This window comes from Syngnathus typhle, linkage group LG7 (genome assembly GCF_033458585.1).
Source record: "Syngnathus typhle isolate RoL2023-S1 ecotype Sweden linkage group LG7, RoL_Styp_1.0, whole genome shotgun sequence".
Lineage (NCBI taxonomy): Eukaryota > Metazoa > Chordata > Actinopteri > Syngnathiformes > Syngnathidae > Syngnathus > Syngnathus typhle.
The window spans coordinates 13,220,658-13,242,298 of record NC_083744.1 but is presented as its reverse complement, the minus strand read 5'-3'; the positions used below and the strand labels follow the sequence as shown (position 1 = coordinate 13,242,298).

Sequence of the window (21,641 nt, the reverse complement as noted above, 5' to 3'; positions counted from 1 at the left end):
TAATGTATGTTAAGCACCACAATTTCTTTCTCCAACTGTTTTTAGTGGTACAATGGAAAATACTGTGAAAGAGTGGCTGCATAAAGTTTCCCAAAGAAGTGGACTATTACCAATTTCCTGTCCCTCGGCCCCTTTGCTCCAACCACTGGTTTTCCTGCGTGTCCTCTCACAGCTTCTCTTGTTCTTAATAAGCTATTTCCGTGGTCTCATTTATTCTTTTGAATTTAAGGTTTCATAAACTTCCATTTGGGTTTACTGGTTGAGAGACATAAAACTGTTTTTTTTGGGGGGGCTTGTGTTGACCTGCAGAGGCTGCTGTTTTCTTCCTAGAAAGCAGTTCGACAAGATGTGTAAGATACTTTAGTTGGCTGAAATGAAAAAGGTGGATCTTGGATCCAGTTTAGCAGCTTCTGCATTGTTTCAAACAGAAGTTGATCCATCTTTGTTTTTCAACATCGGATGTTTCTGCTAGATGCCATTCAATTCACTTGTATTTAATTTTTTTTGTAGCACTAAATTGAGCAAATAAATAAGCTAGTTAATAAACAATTTTTTTTTTTTTACAAAAACATTCATATTGGTATGAAGCCGGTTCTCTAAAAAGAGCCGTAATTGACACTTTAAGGCCCCCACCTTAATCCTGCAGCTCACCACATTTCTTGTTTATTTGGGCTCTCACTTCCAACCACACGTTTCACAGGCTTCACATTGCTTCTCTCCTGCCTCGCCTTCTGACTCTCATTTGATCCATGCCAATTGTCAAACCTTTAATACCAAATACCTCTTTCTCTAAGCACCACTATAATAGTCAATATTTATTACTATTGTAAGCCACTCTAACGTTGCAGTTTGAACATTAAAACTGTGCTTAGAAATATCGGAAAATAAATGACTGTCCTTGATGACGAAATCAACAACTTTTCGCACGTATTAGGAAAAACAAAGGCTCGGAAGCATTCCCTCTCAGAGGCAATACATGTGGATTGAAAATAAGTCATACCTTGCTAATTTCTCAACCAATTTTAATGAAGCTTGCTGACTTGTCATCGCCACAGCGTGTGCTAACATTAAAGAAAATGCATCTTTGAATATTTGCTTTTCCTGACGTCCACAAGTATGGAACATCTGATCTTTTATTGGCAGTTTTTATGAATGTAGGTCTCCTCCCTTGATGATGTCATGAGATGAATAACTGAGTGGCTCCATAGGGGACACAGAAAGAAAACCAAAGTATGTTTATGAGACAAAGTGGGATAAAAAAGAAGAGTGAAACATTTACGGATGTGAATCGATGAAACTTGTATGACATGCTTAGCAGATGTGTGTGGCAGCACGCGCGTGTGAGAAGCTGACTTTGAACCAAGATGGTCACAAACAGATGACAAAACAGGCAAAACCTTTTTGACCACCCCCTCTTTCTGGGCTTGGCCATTTGGCCGCAAGACAGACTGCAGCAGGGCAAGAAGGAAGCTGAGAAAATAGTGCATGAAAGCAAGGAAGGGGTATTTGTTGATAAAAGGGTTAAAAACCAACACAAACAGGGGAAAATCGAGGAACAGAATGTAGACAAAGACAGGTCAGTCTTACTGAAGAAGATAACAGGAAGAAGAAGGACTGGGAGGGAGTTTTCTGCTCAGACAGCAGAGATCTTAAAAAAATGATAGTGAACATTGAAGTCATGCGTTTTCACACGTGACATTACTTTCTTCAAACTTAAGACTTACATGACTTGGTCTGAATACACACAAAGGGAGAGAGGGATTGAGTAAGAGAGGGAGAGAGGGAGAGAGAGAGCCTCACATTCTAACCAGCTGAGATAAAATCCTAGAGGAAATAGACAGGGCAGAAATGGGCTGAGAGCATGGAGACTCCCATTGATGTCTACAAGCACTTCTCGTGGCTCAGAAAGGTAAGTGTTTAAGCTTAAGTTGATCATTTTAGTGTGATGAATCTGTACTTTTACAAGACCGCATAAAAGGAAAACTGTGGTGATGCAACAATTCATTTTCTAGCTTTGATGCATGATGTCATTTTGGTCTTTTGTGTCTTTGTTGTTTTTGGTAACTAGTTTCCAATTTCATAGCAGAATTCTCAGGGGATTTGCAGGAATGCATCACCAAGGCCATGGTATCAGGTTAGGCGAATTAGCCATCAGCTGATTCCTGTTGACAAAGCCGCATCTGTGATACTACTGCAAGATCCAATCATTGACAGTCACACAAAATCTGCCCTTGTAGCTCGAGAGTCACATTTGTTTACAGGACCAACACAACATTTTCCCATGACGGCAGTAGCTTTTGGGTTTTATCGTTGTTGTCGGACACATTGTTTTCATCGTTTTAAATGTCGTGTGTAATGTAGATTGTGTGTCTGGTAGTGAAACTTGAAATTGACACGGGACTAGGTAAACAGAGTTGCTTCAACCCAATTCCCTTTTTTGACAAGTCATGTAAAACAAAATGTGAAGTTTTAATAAGTGTGTTGTACTTGCTGAAATAAACAAAATCAAAAAAAAAAAAAAAAAAAAAATCATAACATTTTAGCAAGACAGTCGAACATTGATCATGGTAATTCATGGTAAATGTTATGTGCCTGAAGTTAAATCTATGACTGAGATTATAATAAGGCAGAATTCGGAATGAACTATGTTAAATGAGGGTCCAATGGTCTAGGCTTGGAACGTTGGGGGTTGATTTAAAAATCGTTTTGCAGACTTTTCATCATATATTAGTCCTCATACACGGCATAAGACTTCAAGTCAGCATGCATCCAAAGAATATGTACTTTTACAAGACAACATAAGAGGAAACCTATGTGGTGGCCTCTTTTTGTGGCTTTATAGCAACACATGGGAAAACAAATGGGCTGCCACACTGTAGGGTGTGCTTCCCAAGTCTGTGTTTTTGTCGAATCCCATCTTTTTATATACATACCAAAGCCGATCTTCTAACGTGAACGCAATTTTTCTGTGAAGTGACAGGCATGCGTATACAGCATGACATCATATGGCACCCAGTGTTTACAGAAGTGTTGCCTCCCCTTTAGGTCTCGGTCATGACACATTTGTTCTTTTACAGCACCTACCCGTCCCCATGTAGTATTTGTCAGCTATAAAGCATTTCAGCACGTATTTTATGCTCTTCTGACTGCAATGGCTTTCACGCCCAGTTGTGACGTTTTTGGATGAAATTAGAGTTGACCTGCAATATGAAGATAGCCTACCTAGCCTAGTCAACGTCTCTAGAACTTTTGAGATTCAGTGAAATAATTACACGTGAAGATTATTGATCTGATGCTATTGTTTATCTAAAGTACAAGGATAGCTATAGAAGTATTACTGCAGGAATACAACACTATTTTGTGCACTATTGTCCATATCCTGTGTGTCTGTAGTGGTGTGATAGACAGGCACTGCGCAATGTTGGTCGTGTAAATGGGGTGCTGCATGTTGTATTTTTCAGCATTCTTTAGCACTCATGTCATATATTGCTCCACCCATGATGTAAAAAAAAGCATTTGTTGCATGTACATTGCACAGCTTTTTGAAACAGTTTTGGAGCAATTTGAAACCCATCGCACATCCCATGTCGACTTCATTTAATATAAGAGGTTTCGATTTTAGATATGCATGCTTGGGAAATATGAGCCCGTCCTCAAAAATACTTTCTTTAAATTTAACTTAGGTTGTAGTAGTTTGTGGAAAGGCAAAAACTTTGACAGTTGTCACACAAGCTGACAGGTGACAGAGAAATAGTCAGTTTTCTTTTATCAGTCCCAAGTGCCATTGACAGTTTATTTTAGTCTGCTGAAAATGTGTGATTGACGCACACATGGATTACGTCCAAGCATGCAAAGTTCAAATGGATGTAGATAGGTCAAACTACAATATTAAGGCTTAACCTCCTCACATGCCAGGATTCCTATCAAAATTAATTGTATTCTTCATACAATCATCACAAATATCACTAAAGTCATCACCCTATCTTTCTGCCAGCCTGTTTATCCATATTCTGAATAACTGCCTCCTTTTAGTCACTAGAAGATTGTCAGCATGATACATGATTTGTTTAAATCCTAAATTTGGGATCTTCTCAATTAAAAATGATGTTTTAAGAATTCAATTAACATTTTCCATGGCTGAGAAGTTGGTAGCCTCAAACATAAAATATATATACGTACATATAAATCTTCAATTTGAATTCCGAGAATGTTTCACAATGTGCAACAACAAATCCTGCCTGGTTGTCTTAAGATGCAATGTCTGAATGGATGAGACCTCTCATGATGTTTCAGCAGGCTACCTTGTGCTTTGTGAAAGACTTGTTTTTTTATGTGAGTAGCCCTTACAGCATGTCCTCAGAAACATCTTGCACTCTAGACACATTGGTGCCTTTGACATTAAAAGAAAAAGAAATGCAGCACCTTGTGACCCTGATGCATTCAAATTGCCCTAGTGATAATACAATCTTTTTTCCAGTTGTATAACACCAAAGATTAAAAGACAATCACAAGCTCTGTATTTATTTTCATCTTGAATAGAAATGTTTTGCACTCTGGTCCTGGAGCAAAATCCTAATGGGTTAAGCTACTGCCGCCTCCAATCCTGGCCACTCATCTTGATTAACTCCATGTTCTTAAATCTCAAATTTTGATATCCTGTTTCATAAGCAGTAAGAGTCATAATAATCGTTGGATCTTTTTGATTTATTTTTAGAAATGTAGTCAATGCTGTGCAAAAGTGTTTGCTGATGAATCAAGTCTCAACATATTTAAGGCAAATTGCTCAGTGGCAGGGGCATTGTTGATTCAGTCTCTCAAGTTCATGATGTCTAAAGAACAATAAGACATCAGCTAGGAAATTGCAATTTAGTCAAATATCAATATGTATAGAAACATCATCATTTTCAAGTGTTCCTTGCTGCTTTTTCTAGAAATTGCTTAGGGTTGTTTGACCTGTAGACAAGATTCTCAATCAACTATTTCATTAGGACCCATTAGGTCAATAGACAATGAAGATATAATCACCTCAACTGACATAACAATTATATTTCTGCTCTCTGTGTTTGTACAGGTGAACCTGTGTCCTCCTTCCAACAATGAATCCTACCAAGAGCGACTGCTCCGTCTAGAGGGTGACAAGGAGTCCTTGGTTTTACAGGTGAGCAATTTCTTTGTGTGTGCACGCGGGCACGTGTAAATTGACTTTTAATATTATTTATCTCTAAAAAGATGAATTCACTTGTGTTTGTGTTGATGCAATCATTGAAAGTGTAAATGGGATTCGTCTGGAAGGTTTGGTGCCACACTTGATACACATCTGAGTTCCTGGTTGTGAAGTATATGTTGTTCCAAATAAAACATGCCTGAACGTCTTTGACCCATTCAAGCATGTACTTGCATTCACTGGTTGCTGTTAACACCAGATGCTATAGTCACCAGACACTTCTTTCACCTTAATAGCTACTTCATCCAGCTTTGATAATTACAATGTTCACCTCTAAATCGAATGAATCAGCTTGGTGTATTTTTTTGTGCACAAACCAAACACAAAACTGACAAAATGGAATTCTCATTGTTTATATGTGACCACGGTTGCTGATACCCAAGGTGCCCGGAACTTGTTTTTCCAGATTATCTGTGTGCTAGTTTGGTCCTTTTGCTGTTATCAGTGCAGCTCTCACCTGCTTCACTTACAGACCTACTTGTGTGTATTTGTGATTTTGTTATAGCACCTAGTGGAAAAAATGAACATGCATAAGATTATTTGTAATCAACCATGAGAGAGTTCATGAAAAAGGAGCTTCACATTCAAATAAATGTGTCGAATTATGTGCTCGTCTCGTGGTAAACTAATAGAATGCAATGACCAAAGGTCAAAGTGCATGCATGTTGATAGAACATTTTTTTTTTTTGCATACTGATGGATAATTATTCGTGGATTTTTAAAAAGGAATGAATCTAAACTGTCTACACACTGTCCTTTTAACAAGCGTGCCTTAGGTTAGAAAATGGCTGCGGGGTTGACTGTAATGGGAGTTGAAGTGACAGTGAATCAGCTACTATAGAGGAATTCCACACAATTTCTTAGAAAGGGGTGTGTGTCTGTCTGTTTGCATGTCTGTAATTTGTAGGCTTGGCAGGATGTGAGTGTCATGTCATGGGGATTATTGTAAATGTCCAGCTCAGATTCCTTCGCGGTAGACTTACCGAGTAATAAAAGGGTGTTGTTGAGTTGAGGAATCTCATGTTTGATATTATCTTTTTTTGCTGACCGATGAAACAGAACAAGGGAATGTTGTTATGCAAGCTGGTAAAATGTTGTTTAATGACGTTTTCTGTTCATTGACTAATTCTACTGTGTAAATGTAATAATAAATAATTGTGCCACCTTTAGGTAAGTGTACTGACTGACCAGGTGGAGGCCCAAGGGGAGAAGATCAGAGATCTAGAAAGCTCCCTTGAGGAACACAGACGGAAACTAGCCTTCACTGAGGAGATGCTGCAACAGGTAACACTGACATGGGAAAACTGACACATACAAAAACTTCTTTGTGGGTCCAAAACTATGAATGACTTTATTTACATTAGCACCATAAGATCCTATACAATTTTAATAAGCAAGTGATTCAGTCATAAATATAGCCAAAACATGTATGAATAATAAATTGCCAAATTGTTGGCAATTGATTGGCCGTTTCAAGAAATTGAATTGAAGATTTTATACTAAATGGTTGTATTTCGTATCTCCATTGCCGCAAATGTTTTTGACCTCATCATTGAGGCAAACGTTTGAGCATGGCCATCCCAGGCTCAACAATAGCACAACTGAGTTTACCAATGAATCTCTTCTCTGTTCAAACATTACAATGGATCCTTTGTCTTCTGCATTGTCAGCAGTCAAAGTAAAATCCCACATTTGAATACATATCCCACTGAACCATGTTTATATCTGTTTTTAGCAAGTTTTTACAACCCACAGAACTTAAAAGTAAGCATGATCTATTAATCAAAAAGTCTTTTCAATTTAAATGAAGGGAAGATGTAGTTTCTCCTAGAGCAGGGGTGTCAAACTCATTTCTTTCGCGGGCTGCATTGTAGTCATAGCTTCTTTCGGGCGGCCATTATGACTGTCAACCCAAATGAATGTATGAGCACCTCATATTATATACAGTAAAAGCTACAAAACAAACTGACAAATAACTCGTTTTCAAATCAGACGAGTAAAAACTGGTCAAATATCCTTTATTATCGTATTATTAACAATAAAAATGAGCACATATTCAAATATCCCCCCCACAAATCCAACTTTTCGCCACGCTCGATGTTTGAGCAAATGTTTGTGAGTTTTCTTTTAACGTGTAGTTAATCAAGATTGAGAGTCTTTACGGAGAATAATAAAAATTAATTTCTACAAAAACAATTGGGTCCTCGCAGCTTTCACTGTTGCGGCCCGCTTAATAAAATATTATTCATGAACAAAACTGATGGTTGCTGCTTTTTTTGAAAGTGGCATTAAGCCAACAGGGATTTCAACATTTCAAACTAACAATACAGGTCCAACTGTCACTGCAAGAGATCTCCTAAACAATGCCTCACGAGAGGTGTTTGTTAAGTTTAGAGCTTTTATTGGATTTAGCTGTATTGATCCACAGCTGTTGTCCTGCTTAGCGGTAATATTCGTGCTGTTTGTGTTTAATATCGTCCCATTTGACAGATAATGATTGACAGTGTCATACTGCTTAACTAATGTGAGTTTTTGTTGAAGTGAGATGAAGGACAGTAAAATTTGTCATTTTCTTGTGCACTGTTTTGTCCTTCTTTTGCACGCTTATTGTATGACCTCGGCGTTATCTCATTTATGCAGCATTTAAAGTTACTCGATAATTCATCCTGTGTCATCACTTTTTCAAGCGAATGCTCAAATCAATTAACGGTGCCATTTGTTAAATTACAGAACAAATTGTTTTTTTTCGGAGATCTGCAAAAGCTGGTGAACGTTTGTTACATGGTTGTTCTCAATACGGGTTAGCATGGCACACTTATGGCCACAGATTCCTGATGAATTAGGTTTTAAGACTGCTGATTATCCTGCTCTAAGTGAGACTGGTGTTAGATTACAAATGAACAGACAGCTGTCATTGCTACGTAAATACTGTGTGCGTGCGTGTCGTGCTGGAATCATTTGGGGTTTTTAGCTGTGTGTCTGAGCGTGGCTGTGGTGCTGATTTTATTTGCCATGTGCTCTCCATTTGGAGTCTTAGTGAGCTCACTGTGATAAGATAAAACTGATGTTTCTTGTCGACATCCAACATGGATTTTTAATCTCTTCAATTAATGACAAATTTAAAGCTGTTGACTTTGAAAATCACCCATTATATCACTTATCCATCATGCAAATCTTCACACTTTTAAGATTTGTCTGTGAATAACTGCTCTTGTTACATTCTCATTTGGGTAGGAGCCAACATTCAATCTTAAAATGTTCCTCTTGCTCTTTCATTTCATTTTTCTCTTTGATTTTTCAAGCAAGACGCAGCAACGATTAACTTTGTACAAAGAGTGCTGCCAAGCATGCTGGAAAATCTGCAGCTTCACCATCACTCCGGTATGAATGTTATTATTAGGATATGCTTGGTTTCAAATGTCATCTCTGGTATTGGTGATGTGTTCATGGTGTGCCCAGCTTGGTTCTGCTTGCACTGGATAAATTGATGGATAGCTCGACGTGATAATCACAAGCTTAGAAGTGTAGCGAGTAAGAGGGGAGCTTCGCTCCATGCAAAAATTCCCTTCCCTCCCTCTGGGCCAGTTTTAATTCTGATGTAGATGTGGGAAAGCCCCTCGCAGTTAAGGCTTGTCGGCTTTTTTAATGTAAAGAGGGTTTACGATTCTTGGAGACCTGCTATAGAAAGAGAAGAAAACTATGTGAGTAAAAATCAACTCTTTTGTTCCAATGGGCATTTTAACAACAAAGCCATGCTACAATGGCCACAATGAACCTGTGACCCTATCAAGAGTTACTTTAATCCAAGCACCTATTTTTCTGTAGGTAAATATAGAAGAAGGAAAAACCAGAGTATGGAGTGTATTTGCAATGTAATTGAACGATGATTAATGTTTGCTGTCTGCCTCAAAGACATTATAGTTCCCAGATCAACTATGAATTTTAGTTCCTGTGCTGTCCTTTAATATTATGGTATATTATTGTGTGCTACTGCAGCCAGTAAAAAGTAAAAGTAATCTTCTTCATTTTTTTCTTCATATTTTAAACAGAAAAAGACTTGTACCACACCTACTTTGCGATACATTTTACTTCCAGTTGTATGGCCATCGCTAGGGATGGGAATTGATAAGATTTTTACGATTCTATTTTCGATTCTGTTTAATGATAAAAAAAAATCAATTCTCATTTGGGGGAAAGAAAAAGACACACATACACACCGATTATGATCATTTTGTTTTATAAATGTAAATATGACATTACAAACCTAAGAGTGAAGAATGCAAACATTCTCCTACAATAGAAACCATCACCCATGGAAAATCAGGGGCTTCTACGGAGGCAAATGGGTGCAAGCCTTTAACTACAAACTTTGTCACTGCACGATGACATTCCTCAGTTAAACGTTTTGCTCCTCCCTGCTTCCTTGAACGGATAAGCTCGAGGTACATCCACTACTGCTGTATTTCCTCCCCTTGTTGAAATTTCAACATTGCATGTATTGCACGTCGCTCTGTTCTCGTCCCTCTTCGCGAAATGTAACCAAACTTTGGAGCGCTTCTGCCTCACAGGTGCCATCATTGTTTAAGTTGCTATGCATAATGACGTAATTTGCGCTGAGGGGAATCGTTAAGGGAATATTTAGCAAAATAGTAAACAATTCCAAGGAATTGGTAATGTAGGAACCGGTTCTCAACAAGAAGAACCGGTTCTCGATTCTCATCCCTAGTCATTCTTCTTCACTTTTTGCAATTACTGGTACTGTGGCCTTCTTTCAATCCTTTATTTGTGTGAAATGTATAGCTTGTCTTGATTACATTTGTTCATGTTTTTTCATTGTGATGACAACCTTGCAAGATATACAGAAGGTGTTAGGGTCAAGTCAAGTTAGGGTGAGGAGGATGCATCAAAATGAAAACTCTAGGCCAAAACTGAAACTCAAAAAGGAAGAAACCCAGGCCAAAACACCAAAATAAATGATAATACCTGAAACCTAAAATAATTTTCTGCATTTTATCTAATATGTGTGAAATCCCTGGTTCCTCCTGCAGTAATGTCTGCTAACATTTTTGCAATCTTTGCAATTAGCTGGAGCAAGACATTGGTTATCAAAGTTTTTTAAAAAAAGAGTCCATGGATATTTAAATTAGATTTTAAACAGAGGAATTGAGAGCAAATGAAAACACTCGTGGTCAGAGACCTTGAAGAGACGACATACATACACAATTTTGTGCCCACCATCAATTTTTGCTTTCACACACTTTTTTTTTTGTCTGTCTGCCATACCATGGAGGCATCGAGTTTTATTAATAGAGCCCTTGACTTCCCTGTGTATGAGTGTGTGTATATTTAGCTTCATGGGGTCTGGGTCCCCAGTCAAGTCTGATTTCTCAGTGTGGGAAGAACACTGAACTTAGGAACGCCTAAACATCTCTAGTCTTCGCTCGGGTACATTATGTGTGGACATTTACTCTCATGTTTGTGTATTTTTGCTTTTTTTCCAACTCATCTTATTGATTCTATGTATTTGTTTTTCTCAGGAACTGGTGAGCAGGACATCTCTGGAAACTCAGAAGTTAGATCTGATGGATGAGGTCTCATACCTGAAACTGAAGTTGGTTAGCATTGAGGAAACGGAGAACACACATCCGCAAGATCCCATGGACACAAACCAGAACAAAGCAGAGGTAGGCAAAGTTCTGCTATATGTATGAATGTGTGTGTGTGTGTGCGTGCGTGTGTGCTTTTTTAACTTTAATCATTATGTACTTTTAAATATACCAACATAGTAATAATGAGGCTAAACATAGTGTTTGGTTGAGATTATGGCATTATATGGTCGTCATAACATTTCGATCCTGCTTGAAGGGAGCTTGAGTTCCAACGTAATGGTCTATCCTGTCTATTTGTATACAAATATGTAATATTTCAATTTTTTGTTTTACCTTTGAGGGAATAGGAATCCTGTATTGCTTGTACGAATCCGCTTTTTTATTCATTTTGATTGGATGAAAATTCTTACAAGAAGCTTTGATGGGGTTGTGATATATTTGAACGCTTGACACAAATCTCATGTTTGCTTGATGTCAACCGTTGGACGGATAAAGTTCCTCCAGGTGCTTATTAGTAATAAAGTAATAAAACCAGTGGATATGCAAATCTCTACTTTGCAAGTTAATTTGCTATGTGCGCTCCCAAATTTTCTTCCAGTGCCATTCAAATTTTCAGTTACTGGCCATGGTGCTCTGAGTAAATAGTCTGGACTGGAGCCCCTCAGTTTCTCTGCTACTGTAATAATGCCAGTTTATTTAGTTAGTGGTAAGTGTAACACACAAACACTGACTAAAATATGCCTTAACCAATATTGTTACGCTGTTTTGCTTGTCTTGCGTGGCATTCACTGCTCTTCCAATCTGCCACAAAGCCTCATTTGTAGTGAGGACGTGTGTGAATGTTAAGACATCACATGGCATCCAAAGCCATTGCCTGGGGATTTTAGCCAGCAAATTTGCACTGCTGACTACATTAGTCACCAAATGATGACGTTGTGAATGATGTGTGGAGGGTGGAGTATTATTAAACAGAACTGGAGTGTGTGCACGTATTAATATTTCGAGCGTAAAACGTCACTTTGGCCCATATCTGCTTGTTCACTCAGCTGCAGAAAGTGTTGTTCAGTGTACACACTTACAAGGGAACAACAAACAAATACTAACACTGATCACAACCAAAATGCACCGAGCAGTACTTTCACTGTGTATTTTCTATTTCTGGCCAAATTTATATTATGTTGAATTAATCTAGCCATTTTCTATTAGACTATTAACCTAATGGCCACTTTTACTAAAAGGCCTAACCTTCTGCTATTCTTTAATTGAGCTTATTGGATACATACTGTACGTTTAGAACATAAGTTCACATGCGCACATATAAAATTTTGCAGAGGTCCTCAAATGAGCACCAGAGGTTGTTAGGTGCTCATTTTTTTCCCCGATCCAGCAATCTCATTTTCCACTTTGTGTGTGCGTGCTTAATGTAACATACTTCGTACCTCTAGTTCTTGAAAATTTCATTTGTAATTATGATTTCTCAGCTTTTTCCCTCCAGGAACTGTCCCAGTCTAGCAATCAAAGAGCAACAACAAACTATCACCATAATCAATCACTAGAAAAATGCTAAATAATTGTTGGTTTTTCACTTGAAGAAACTTCAGTTGCACAGTAAATTTGACAAATTTCATAAAACATTGTCGCAGTACTTGTTTTCACGTCTTTGGGATTGTTTTTCTCTTTGACAGTAGGCAGGTCAGCCATATTTCCACGGGTTGCGAGGGAAGCAAAAAAGTCCTAGATTCACATTTTATGACCTCGCAACTGACTGCTTCATTTGTATTTTTCTTTATTTCAACAATTTCCTGCTCTACCACCACCCTTGACTTGCCTGCCATGGTTCATTGGCTCCTTCCTCCTAGTGCGTGGTAAATCTCATTAGTGAGCTCCAGGAGCAGATGTGCAGGTTTCAAGAGGAAATCAGCACTCGCATTCAGGAGAAGCGGGCCCTGGAAGATGGTGACACCCAGCGTGGAGAGCCACGTGCTGACCAAGCCCAGGGTCACAGCCCTGTGGTCGGGCTGAGCGGCACAAACCTGAGCCCGTGTGGTCTCAGTACTTGGAAGCACAACGGAGCACTGACTACAAATGTAGGGAGACTTCATGGATGACTGTGTCTTACCCGCTACTGCCACCCCCCCACACACACACAAATCTTCGCCTCTCCCCCTTTAACCAGTCCAAACCGCACCTGGTATAGAACATTTTCCAGAAAAACTAACAATTGTTGCCGTGTCTGTTGTGTTCATTTCTTTGGGATGTTCTTGCAGAAATGGAGACTTATGGTTTTCCTCATGCTTCCATTCTTTGAGGTGATAGCAAATAGCCGTAGCAATTGTGTTCCAGGTCACAGCACCATAAAAAATATAGTATTTCTCTTAAAGCAACCGTGTGGCTTGACAGTATCTTAATATGTTGTATGTATCACTTGCATGACAGAATTTTTGAACTAACCAGGTTTGTAGGAAAGTACTTATCCAATAAATGAAAATATTTTGATGTAGAAACAGAATGATTAACTTATAAATCAGACATTGCCATTGGTGTATAAGATGTGCAGCCTCTTCATGCTCATATATATGATCACTTTGAAGGGTTCTAATTTCCAACTCTTTTTGATAACCGCACGTGCTGGTGGGTCTTTATGGGAGATCCTGGTTCCTGCATTAACCACTGTTTCTGACTGGGGAGACCTTTACAACTGCAATGAGTGTTAACCTGCTTTTTGAATTCCCTTCCATCTTAGCATGTGCACAGTTTGGCAACAGAATTACCCATTTGTACACCGCCACCCCCTCCGTCACAATCATTTTATCGCTGAGGCATTTTGGGTTTAATTAAACTTGTTTTTCCCGTAGGATTTTTTGCAAGAAGTGAAGAAACTCAAGAATAAAGTGGAGGAGTTGGAGGAAGAGAAGGGACAGTATGAGAGGCAACTTCGAGTCACCAAGGTACATTACAGTCCATGCATGATGCACAATTTATTAGGACCGTAACGGTATACGAAACTACATTAAAGGGGAAGTCAATTCAAAAAATGTCTTTACAATAAGTCCTCTGCATCTCAACAAGTCTAAATGTAGTATTCTGTTTATTATTGCATTTGTGAAATATGAATTGGGCAGAAAAACCCACCCATTTTTATCCACCTCAGGGGACGGCCATTTTATCATGTACTGCCATTTCTTAACTGAAAATGACATTGCAGTGCCCAAGTGCTCAGGTAACGATCATCACAGGCTGTATTGGGGAAGTTTGTTTTCTACACAAAGTTCAGTTTGCAAATTTTAAAATCAACTTGTTCAGTTCATAGTTCTGTTCACCTTTTCTGATTGAACTCATGGGAAAATAACAGTGTAGTCAATCATTTTGGAAGTGACTAAAATGTGTTTGCTGCTAGAGTTGATTTCAAACTGCATCTGTTGTAATAAGCTCTTAGAATGAATTTTCTAAATTCACCATAAAAGAAGGCTTTCTGAAGATCTCTGAAGAAAGGTCAGCAATGTGACTAGTTTTTTTAAAAATACCATTTATTTTGGGGGTTTTTATTCTTGTTTTTCAGCGTCTAGTACAAACAGAGCGTTAAAATAACTGAATCTATAAAAATCCTAAAGCAGTCATGTTAAAGAGCGTTAACTGCATGTGCAATTAGCTCTCTTCCACCTAACAATTTTCTGAGTGCCGTTGCATCCTCTGTGCTCACATTGCTTCCTTCTCCCCCTCCTTTTTCCTGTACTATCTGCTGTCTTCTCTATAAACCCCTCCATGTGGCCTGCTGTCTCCTTTTCTGCTCCACTGTTCTCTACATTTCGCAATCTCCTCCATCATTACTCTCTTCCTGTGTGTGTGCGTGTCTGTCCATTCTTTCTCTCCCCTCTAGCTCTCTATCTCTTACTCACTCCATGTGTGTTACCAGTCGCTCATGACTCAGCTCTCCAGTCTCAAGCTGACTGTGGGGCACACACAGCTGGAGAAGCAACAGTGGGAAGAGCGATGGCGCAGCGCACAGGTGCCGCCTCTTACTTTTCCTGGCTCCTGCTTTTCTGGCTCTTTTTCTGTGTTCTCTTTTTTAGCACAGTCGCTGCTCTTGTATGCGCTTTTCCACCTCTTTCTAACCTTGGCAAAGATTTGAAATACTTGTTTATCACTTTACAACACAAACCCTTGATTGCTGTTTCTTTATCCAGACATGGTATTTTTTAAGTGGAACAAATTTCGCTATTCATGTTACGCAAGCATTTTCGCATGATTGCCACGGGACAGGGACTTTGTCAGAAAAAGACAATGTGGGTTCACAGACAATCAATTAAATTGAATTACAGAAAAGAAAGCGCTGTTCATTAACAAACTTCAAGCAATGAACTTCAAATGAATGATCCATCCATTTGTTGTGGACAGTGAATGGAATGATATGAGGAGATACATTTACATGGTTAGGGTTACCTCGTGCTAAAATGATGTTGACACGCCTAAAACTAGCATTCCACTTTTTACTTGTGCCCTTCTGTGGAATATTTTTATTTTTTTTAAGTTGTGTTGATTGGGTCATTATCCTTTTTGGAGGACCCATGACCTCTGGCAGCCGTGGCAGCAAAGCCTGTTTCTTTCTTGTTGTATACATGGACTAATTTAGCTGACCCTTGTGGGGTTTCCTTTCTGTAATGGAAGCATGCTAAAAATATTGTGCTCAAAGATACGGAAGACTGACTTAATGATTTTTTTTTCTGCTCATCTGCTTCCACAGGGTGAAATTTCCGACCTGCAGCAGCTCCTTGCCTCCAAAGATGCTGAGATTGAATGCCTACACACCCAACTTCTGGCCAGAGGCAGCACAGCCAATGACAATGCAGAGAGAGGTACATGCTGATGTCAGCCTGACTGTCACATCGAATCTACAGTTCAGGGAGAATATTGTAAATGTGTGTGAGTGTGCGTATGCACGTCTGTCAACTTGAATTACTTGTGTTTCAACTAACTCTTAACTTATCCGTCCTTTGCCGTGTTTTTGGCTTTTTTCTTGATTTTATGCTGCCCTCTGCTGTAGAGGAGGTGTACATCAAACATCTGATAAACAAATGTAAGACAAGACCGCCCTTTTGTCGTTGATCTCTTTCCCATTCAGCTCATGTCTGTTGGACCGGCACAATTTCTCTGTTTCCTGTTGTTGAGTCTGAATGTTAATCTTCCCCACTAAATCGTTTACTTCCCACAACTTGAGTCTCAATTCCACTACTTTGTAAACCCATGGCAATTACCAACTTAAGGTGGATAAAAGTATTATATTTGATTATTACAGTTACATCAGTTTAAGATTAGGTCACAGCAAAACTTCTTGTCAGTCATGTGCCTAATCAATGAATCAAAAGATAAACAAATGTAGCCTTTTTTATTGCAAAAAGATCATGCTCAGTCTTTAAAGAAACAGTTGAATATGTTTGTTGTCATGGTTGTAATTTCCATTCTGATAATACATAACTGCATCATACTGAGAGATGTGCCGATTTTTTTTTTTGCTAAACTCAGTTACATTGGAGAGTAAAAAATAATCAGAACAGCTTTCTGTATGATGTGGTCCAGTTTTACACCCCTGCAAACTACCAACACAATAATGAAAATCCTTCTGACAACATTATATACATTTTTAAAAGTATAATACTCGGTACAGATTTTGTGTTGGGTTAGGTCGTTTTATTGTGGAAGTGGTCGTACTGCTGTCCATGTTAATCTGCAAGTCACTGTTTGGCTTTACAGGTTAATTGGACGATTAATTCATTCACTGCCATTGATGGCTATAAACATCAGATATCCATTTTAACTGGGCTGGCAGTGAACAGAGGCAGTGGTTTATTCCTATCTTCGGCTTCTACGTGACATCATAGAACATAGCAGCTGCCTTGCATTGTTTTTTTTAAGTACGCGAACATCGTGAAATTCATTTCACAGTTCGTTTTTGTCTCCAATGGCAGGTGGTTGCGCTTCCCGTCAGCATGCATTTGTTTTGTTGGCTGCGTCATATTAACATGGCTGTCATATCGCTCACAAACATCATCCGGTCAGACACTCATCAGATGTTTTAATGAACTTGATATGAGCTTGGATTCATGAAATTCACTTGCATGGCTCATGTTTTCAGATCAGGAATACCAGAGGCTGAAGGTGGGGATGGAGTCTCTTTTAGCTTCAAACGATGAAAAGGTAATAAAATACATTTGTACGACTTGAGAGATGAATGATCTCTGACATCATTTGAGAATTCAAGCTCCCCACCCGGTTTGCATCTACAGACGCGCCGTATAGAGGAGCTGACAAATCTGGTTGGCCAGTATAGAAAGATTAATGAGCTCATGGCACTCACACATGGTAAGAATATCACTACAGTTTGTGCTTTACTGATTAAAATCTAGTTAACGTTCACATGCAACAATGTTCTTTTCTCTTCTTTTTATTCATTTTTTTTCTACCATCCAGGAAGCAGTGAAGAGGAGCTGAGTGGCAGTTTAAAAGTCAGAGCCATTGCACACAAAGCCCATTGTGATATCTACAGGTCAGAGGTAAGGCCACAAAGCATCCAAAATATCCTCTAAACATTTCAAATGTTCATATTGCTTTGTATTACATAGCAAACAATTTCTCCTTTTCTATACAATCGCACTATTTTTCAGGGGGAAACCATTTTTATTTAACCTTGAGTCTTCCCGGAAAGACTCCAGTCCCTTATGTGGAATGTAAATTGGATGGACATTTTATGAATGATGACAAATGTTTTTGTTTTTCCATAGATGTCATCAAGAGGATCTTCGCCACTTATGTTATCCTCATCACCTTACCAGAGAGACCTAGATTCATGGTATATATACTGCTAACACCTAACATATCCATTGCATTGGTATTTTGCACTACTGTGGATCTCATACATGTTTTGCGTGCCATTTATTTCAGTTTTCAGAACTCTATGGACATATCACTTTCTACCGGCGATGCAACCTTCTTAAATGGATCATGGTGAGGTTTTCACCCCTTTGTCTTTCATTGATTGCATGTACAAAAAAGAAAAGATGATGACGTTGGAATGGTACATAAACATAAATATACATAAACTTGTCCTTTTCTTTAGGCATCAGCGCAGGTTGCATTCAAGCAGTCTTGAGGAATTGCAGAGCAGATCTCTACAAAAGGTTCCCACAATTTCTTCTGATCCTGTTTGACTGCCATTCTGCTGTTATTCTAATTGAACTAATCAATATGAGGCATTGTTAGTGTACTCATAGATGTCCTGCTTTTTAACATGCAAACTTAAATTTGTTCTTTCTGCTTGCATGTGTGTATTTGCGTGGGCGCTAGCCCGTAGAGGTCCTGCCAGATGAAAGTGAATCAGACGTAGGGGGAGAGGTACTGGTCTACTGCATGGCATAACACAATCTAACACGCTGCTTTATAAACAGAATTTACAGTTGTTGATTGCATAACAGTGTTTGGGGGAAAAGAAAAAAAAAAAACAGAGACACTCTTCAGTGAACTGAGGAAACTGCCACACAAGGTCACTTAGGGTTCTCATTTCTTTTCTTGAGCTTCTGTTCCAGGCTGCAATGTTTATTATTATTATTATTATTATTATTATTATTATTATTATTATTATTATTATTATTATTATTATTATTATTATTATTATTATTATTATTGCTACAGAAATTAAGGTCCAGAGACCTTGCACATGTCCATGTAGGACTTTGTTAGCATTGCCAAACGGCTACTGCTGTTGCAAATAAATGTTAAAAAGTGTTCCATATCTTATAGGACGTCCATAAGCTATCTTAACAACTTGAAGCATTAATTATGATAAGATGTCTGAACCACATTAGTTTCATCGTCAGCCTGATTCGGAATCAGCGCAAAAAAAAAAAAAATCATCTCAAAATGTTTCCTTGCATCCCTGATTAACAAATGTAGTAAAAATGTGTTGACTAATATAGATACTTCTGTTCATGAATAAAACCATTACAACCAGAAACTGCACCTACAGGAGGTGCAAAGGCTAGTCAGGTTCTTCCACATCAGACTCATTCAACCAGTATTAAAACTTGCGTTCTACACTGGGGCATTATCCTGTTCCCAGAATGTTGGAAAGAGAATCAATAAATACAATGTAATTAAGAATTCGGCAGAACTGATAGATCTTGCTCATTGCTTGACTGATGAATTAATCACACCCTCTCCTGTGTACTCTAGATGTAACTGTTAAAAACGTACTAACAATTATTTTATGGAATATTTTTCTTACATTTGACAGGTCAAGCGGATAAATTCCTTTTCCATAATGATACAGTGTATGATCTTGTTTATGACGCACATTCGCACACACACAGACACAAGGGGAGAAATCCACATGAAGTAGCTGTCAGAAGTGTTTAACATCATGACTGCCTCCCAGCTCTTTTTTTCTGTTGGCCTTTCTCCTGTTATTTACTCCTAGCCCCAATGACTTGGGTGCAGCGTCCCACATGCACCCTCCTGTTATGCAACAGTACCACATCCCGTCATTATCATGATCAAATTGGATGTGTTGTGTGCTGACAAAGGCGAACACTTGACATATTTGCAGTCATCAGAATTAGCATGTTCACTGCACATCGGAAATGAAGCTACATCCACCTTGCTATATCCTTGAAAAACTCTCGAGGCTATGGCAGTTGATTTGACAAAATGTTGCGCCTGCCATTTTAAAAGAAACATTTCTCTTTGGCAGAATGCTCTAATGGAGCTGAACAAGTACCAGACGCTGCCAGGGAAGCTGTGTGGAAAAAGTGAGCTAAGGACCAAGATGAACGGTGACAGAGAAAGAGAAGAATATTTATCTCCTGTCAGGCTCTCGCCTGTCTCTAGCCACGACCATGACTACAGTCTGAGTGAGTTTCATCTTTGGTTTCATACAATCTGCTCTCTAGCTGCTTTCAAATTTGGATCATCTACTCGAATATTTTATCACCAATAGTGAGCGGATGCCCAATTCCTATGTATTGACTATATCCTTGTTATTTTGTTGTTGTCTTTCTGTTTTTAACTGTCACTGGATTTGATGTGACCTATATCCACTACTTTTCTTCTATTTACTAAACACCTTAAACAACTTGTGCGTCCATACAAAATACAGGTAAATAGTGTCAACAGTGGGCAGCGGCTAAACTAAAGCAAACCATAAATAAATTGGAAATAATAAATAGTGTTTAGGTTTGATTGCAGGTAACATCTGACTGAGAAACTCCGTCACTTAACTGCTGCTTCAACTGCTTTCCACTTGTGCTCTTTCTTATCTTCCTGCCTGCTTTGCTGTTGGACTTTTCTGTTTCCTTGTTTATGGCTACAGTTCGCTTCAGGAGTGCCAGTGCTCCAGTTTTAGGTACTGTATGCTCCACTTGGTAAACCAGAAATTCATCTTCATGAAAAGGAAATCACAAATCTTATCAGCAAATCAGTATCTGTTATTTGTGGAGAATGCATTTCCAGTCTTTTGCAATGCCAACACTGTGTCGACCATTACAGAATATATCAGACCTCTCCTTCAATAAGGCTGAGCTGGAAGCTAGCAGGAATGAGTGCACCATGCTTTAAAAATAGATGATTTTTGTTTTCGATTAAGTATCCGAAGTAAACAAACAAGTATGTTACCTGACATGCCCCATGCTCCCTGTGCCTCATATGGCATGATCTATTCTTGAGTGTGGGTTGTGGAATAAAAAGCAACTCAAACGATAGCATTTACACGCAATTTAGAGAGCTAGTAAGATCATGGAAGATACCGGAGTTTATTCTAGCACCTCTCTTGTTATGTTTTAGACTGTGAAGACGATCAAGCCAACAAATTAAGGACAAACACTGCATGGTGTGGAGTGACCTCATTATTCAAGCTTGTCCTCGACTCATATGAACATGCCTAATGTGGACGAAGCCTTATGCACGTATAATGCTGAATATCTGCTGAATAAATATGAATCACAAACTTTGTGAGTCATTTTTATCAAGTTAGCAGCATTGTACCTGCCTAAGGCTCCTTGGTTTGCTTGTTTGTACAATCAACATACTGTATGAGGTCCTTTTGGGTGTGACTAATGCCCGCTCATTTTTTTTCTTCTCACTTTTTACTAACCTGGCTCAGGATCTCCTGGAAAGTATGATCTTTACTATACTGGTGGGTATTGCATAATTCATCTGTGCATCACTTGTGTAAACAAACATACACGTAAACCTTGCTTTTTATTTCATCGTAAATTAGCAATTGTGTACTTCTGTTGTCATCTATCTGTAGATTCCTCTTTTTTTCTTCCTATCCGATAGAATGTTCAGAGCAACTAGAAGGGTGTATATTGTCGGAGCAGTCACCTCTATCTTCTGAAATGAACTCTGGACAGCACTCTCCTATGTCACCCGAAAACAGGAAAAGCCAAAGAGGCATAAAGAAGCTCTGGGGCTTGTAAGTAATCAGAGTAAAATTACGGCATTCTCGATAGATTGGATTATTTTGCGTGCTTATTACCTGAACTTTATCGGTCATGCTTTTTGCAGGATTCGTCGGAGTCAATCAGGTAGTCCAGTTCCAACGCATGACCCCGATCTTGTCGAGTTCAAGAGGGGAGGCCCTAGAAACACAACTGGACCAAGACAGGCACGTTCAGGGTACATAAGGTACAAGACATTCACTTCTGTTTGAAGATACGCATGCATGGACGCAAACGCACGTGCGCACACACACACACACAACACACACACACACACTTGCACACTGATCAACTTGCACCTTTCGACCTTGAATTACAACT

The 21,641-nt window shown here is 38.8% G+C and overlaps 1 protein-coding gene across 10 annotated transcripts in view; it reads left to right on the top strand.

Annotated features, from left to right (window-relative positions):
• The window catches only part of ppfibp2b (PPFIA binding protein 2b), a 37,290-nt gene that overhangs the window by 8,697 nt on the left and 6,952 nt on the right, over positions 1 to 21,641 (top strand). For 2 of the 10 annotated variants that reach the window (XM_061282419.1, XM_061282420.1), the window contains exons 4-21: positions 5,072 to 5,158; positions 6,395 to 6,508; positions 10,762 to 10,908; positions 12,693 to 12,920; positions 13,689 to 13,781; positions 15,575 to 15,686; positions 16,964 to 17,025; positions 17,115 to 17,190; positions 17,299 to 17,381; positions 17,610 to 17,677; positions 17,770 to 17,832; positions 17,945 to 18,005; positions 18,172 to 18,219; positions 19,574 to 19,733; positions 20,192 to 20,224; positions 20,981 to 21,013; positions 21,160 to 21,295; positions 21,388 to 21,507. In XM_061282419.1, coding sequence (XP_061138403.1) covers positions 5,072 to 5,158; positions 6,395 to 6,508; positions 10,762 to 10,908; positions 12,693 to 12,920; positions 13,689 to 13,781; positions 15,575 to 15,686; positions 16,964 to 17,025; positions 17,115 to 17,190; positions 17,299 to 17,381; positions 17,610 to 17,677; positions 17,770 to 17,832; positions 17,945 to 18,005; positions 18,172 to 18,219; positions 19,574 to 19,733; positions 20,192 to 20,224; positions 20,981 to 21,013; positions 21,160 to 21,295; positions 21,388 to 21,507 — 1,724 coding nt within the window. Of the gene's footprint in view, positions 1 to 1,416; positions 1,910 to 5,071; positions 5,159 to 6,394; positions 6,509 to 7,469; positions 7,671 to 8,530; positions 8,606 to 10,761; positions 10,909 to 12,692; positions 12,921 to 13,688; positions 13,782 to 15,574; positions 15,687 to 16,963; positions 17,026 to 17,114; positions 17,191 to 17,298; positions 17,382 to 17,609; positions 17,678 to 17,769; positions 17,833 to 17,944; positions 18,006 to 18,171; positions 18,220 to 19,573; positions 19,734 to 20,191; positions 20,225 to 20,980; positions 21,014 to 21,159; positions 21,296 to 21,387; positions 21,508 to 21,641 lie in introns of those variants that run through there. The other 8 variants (XM_061282426.1, XM_061282428.1, XM_061282425.1 and 5 more) reach the window with 8 other exon arrangements.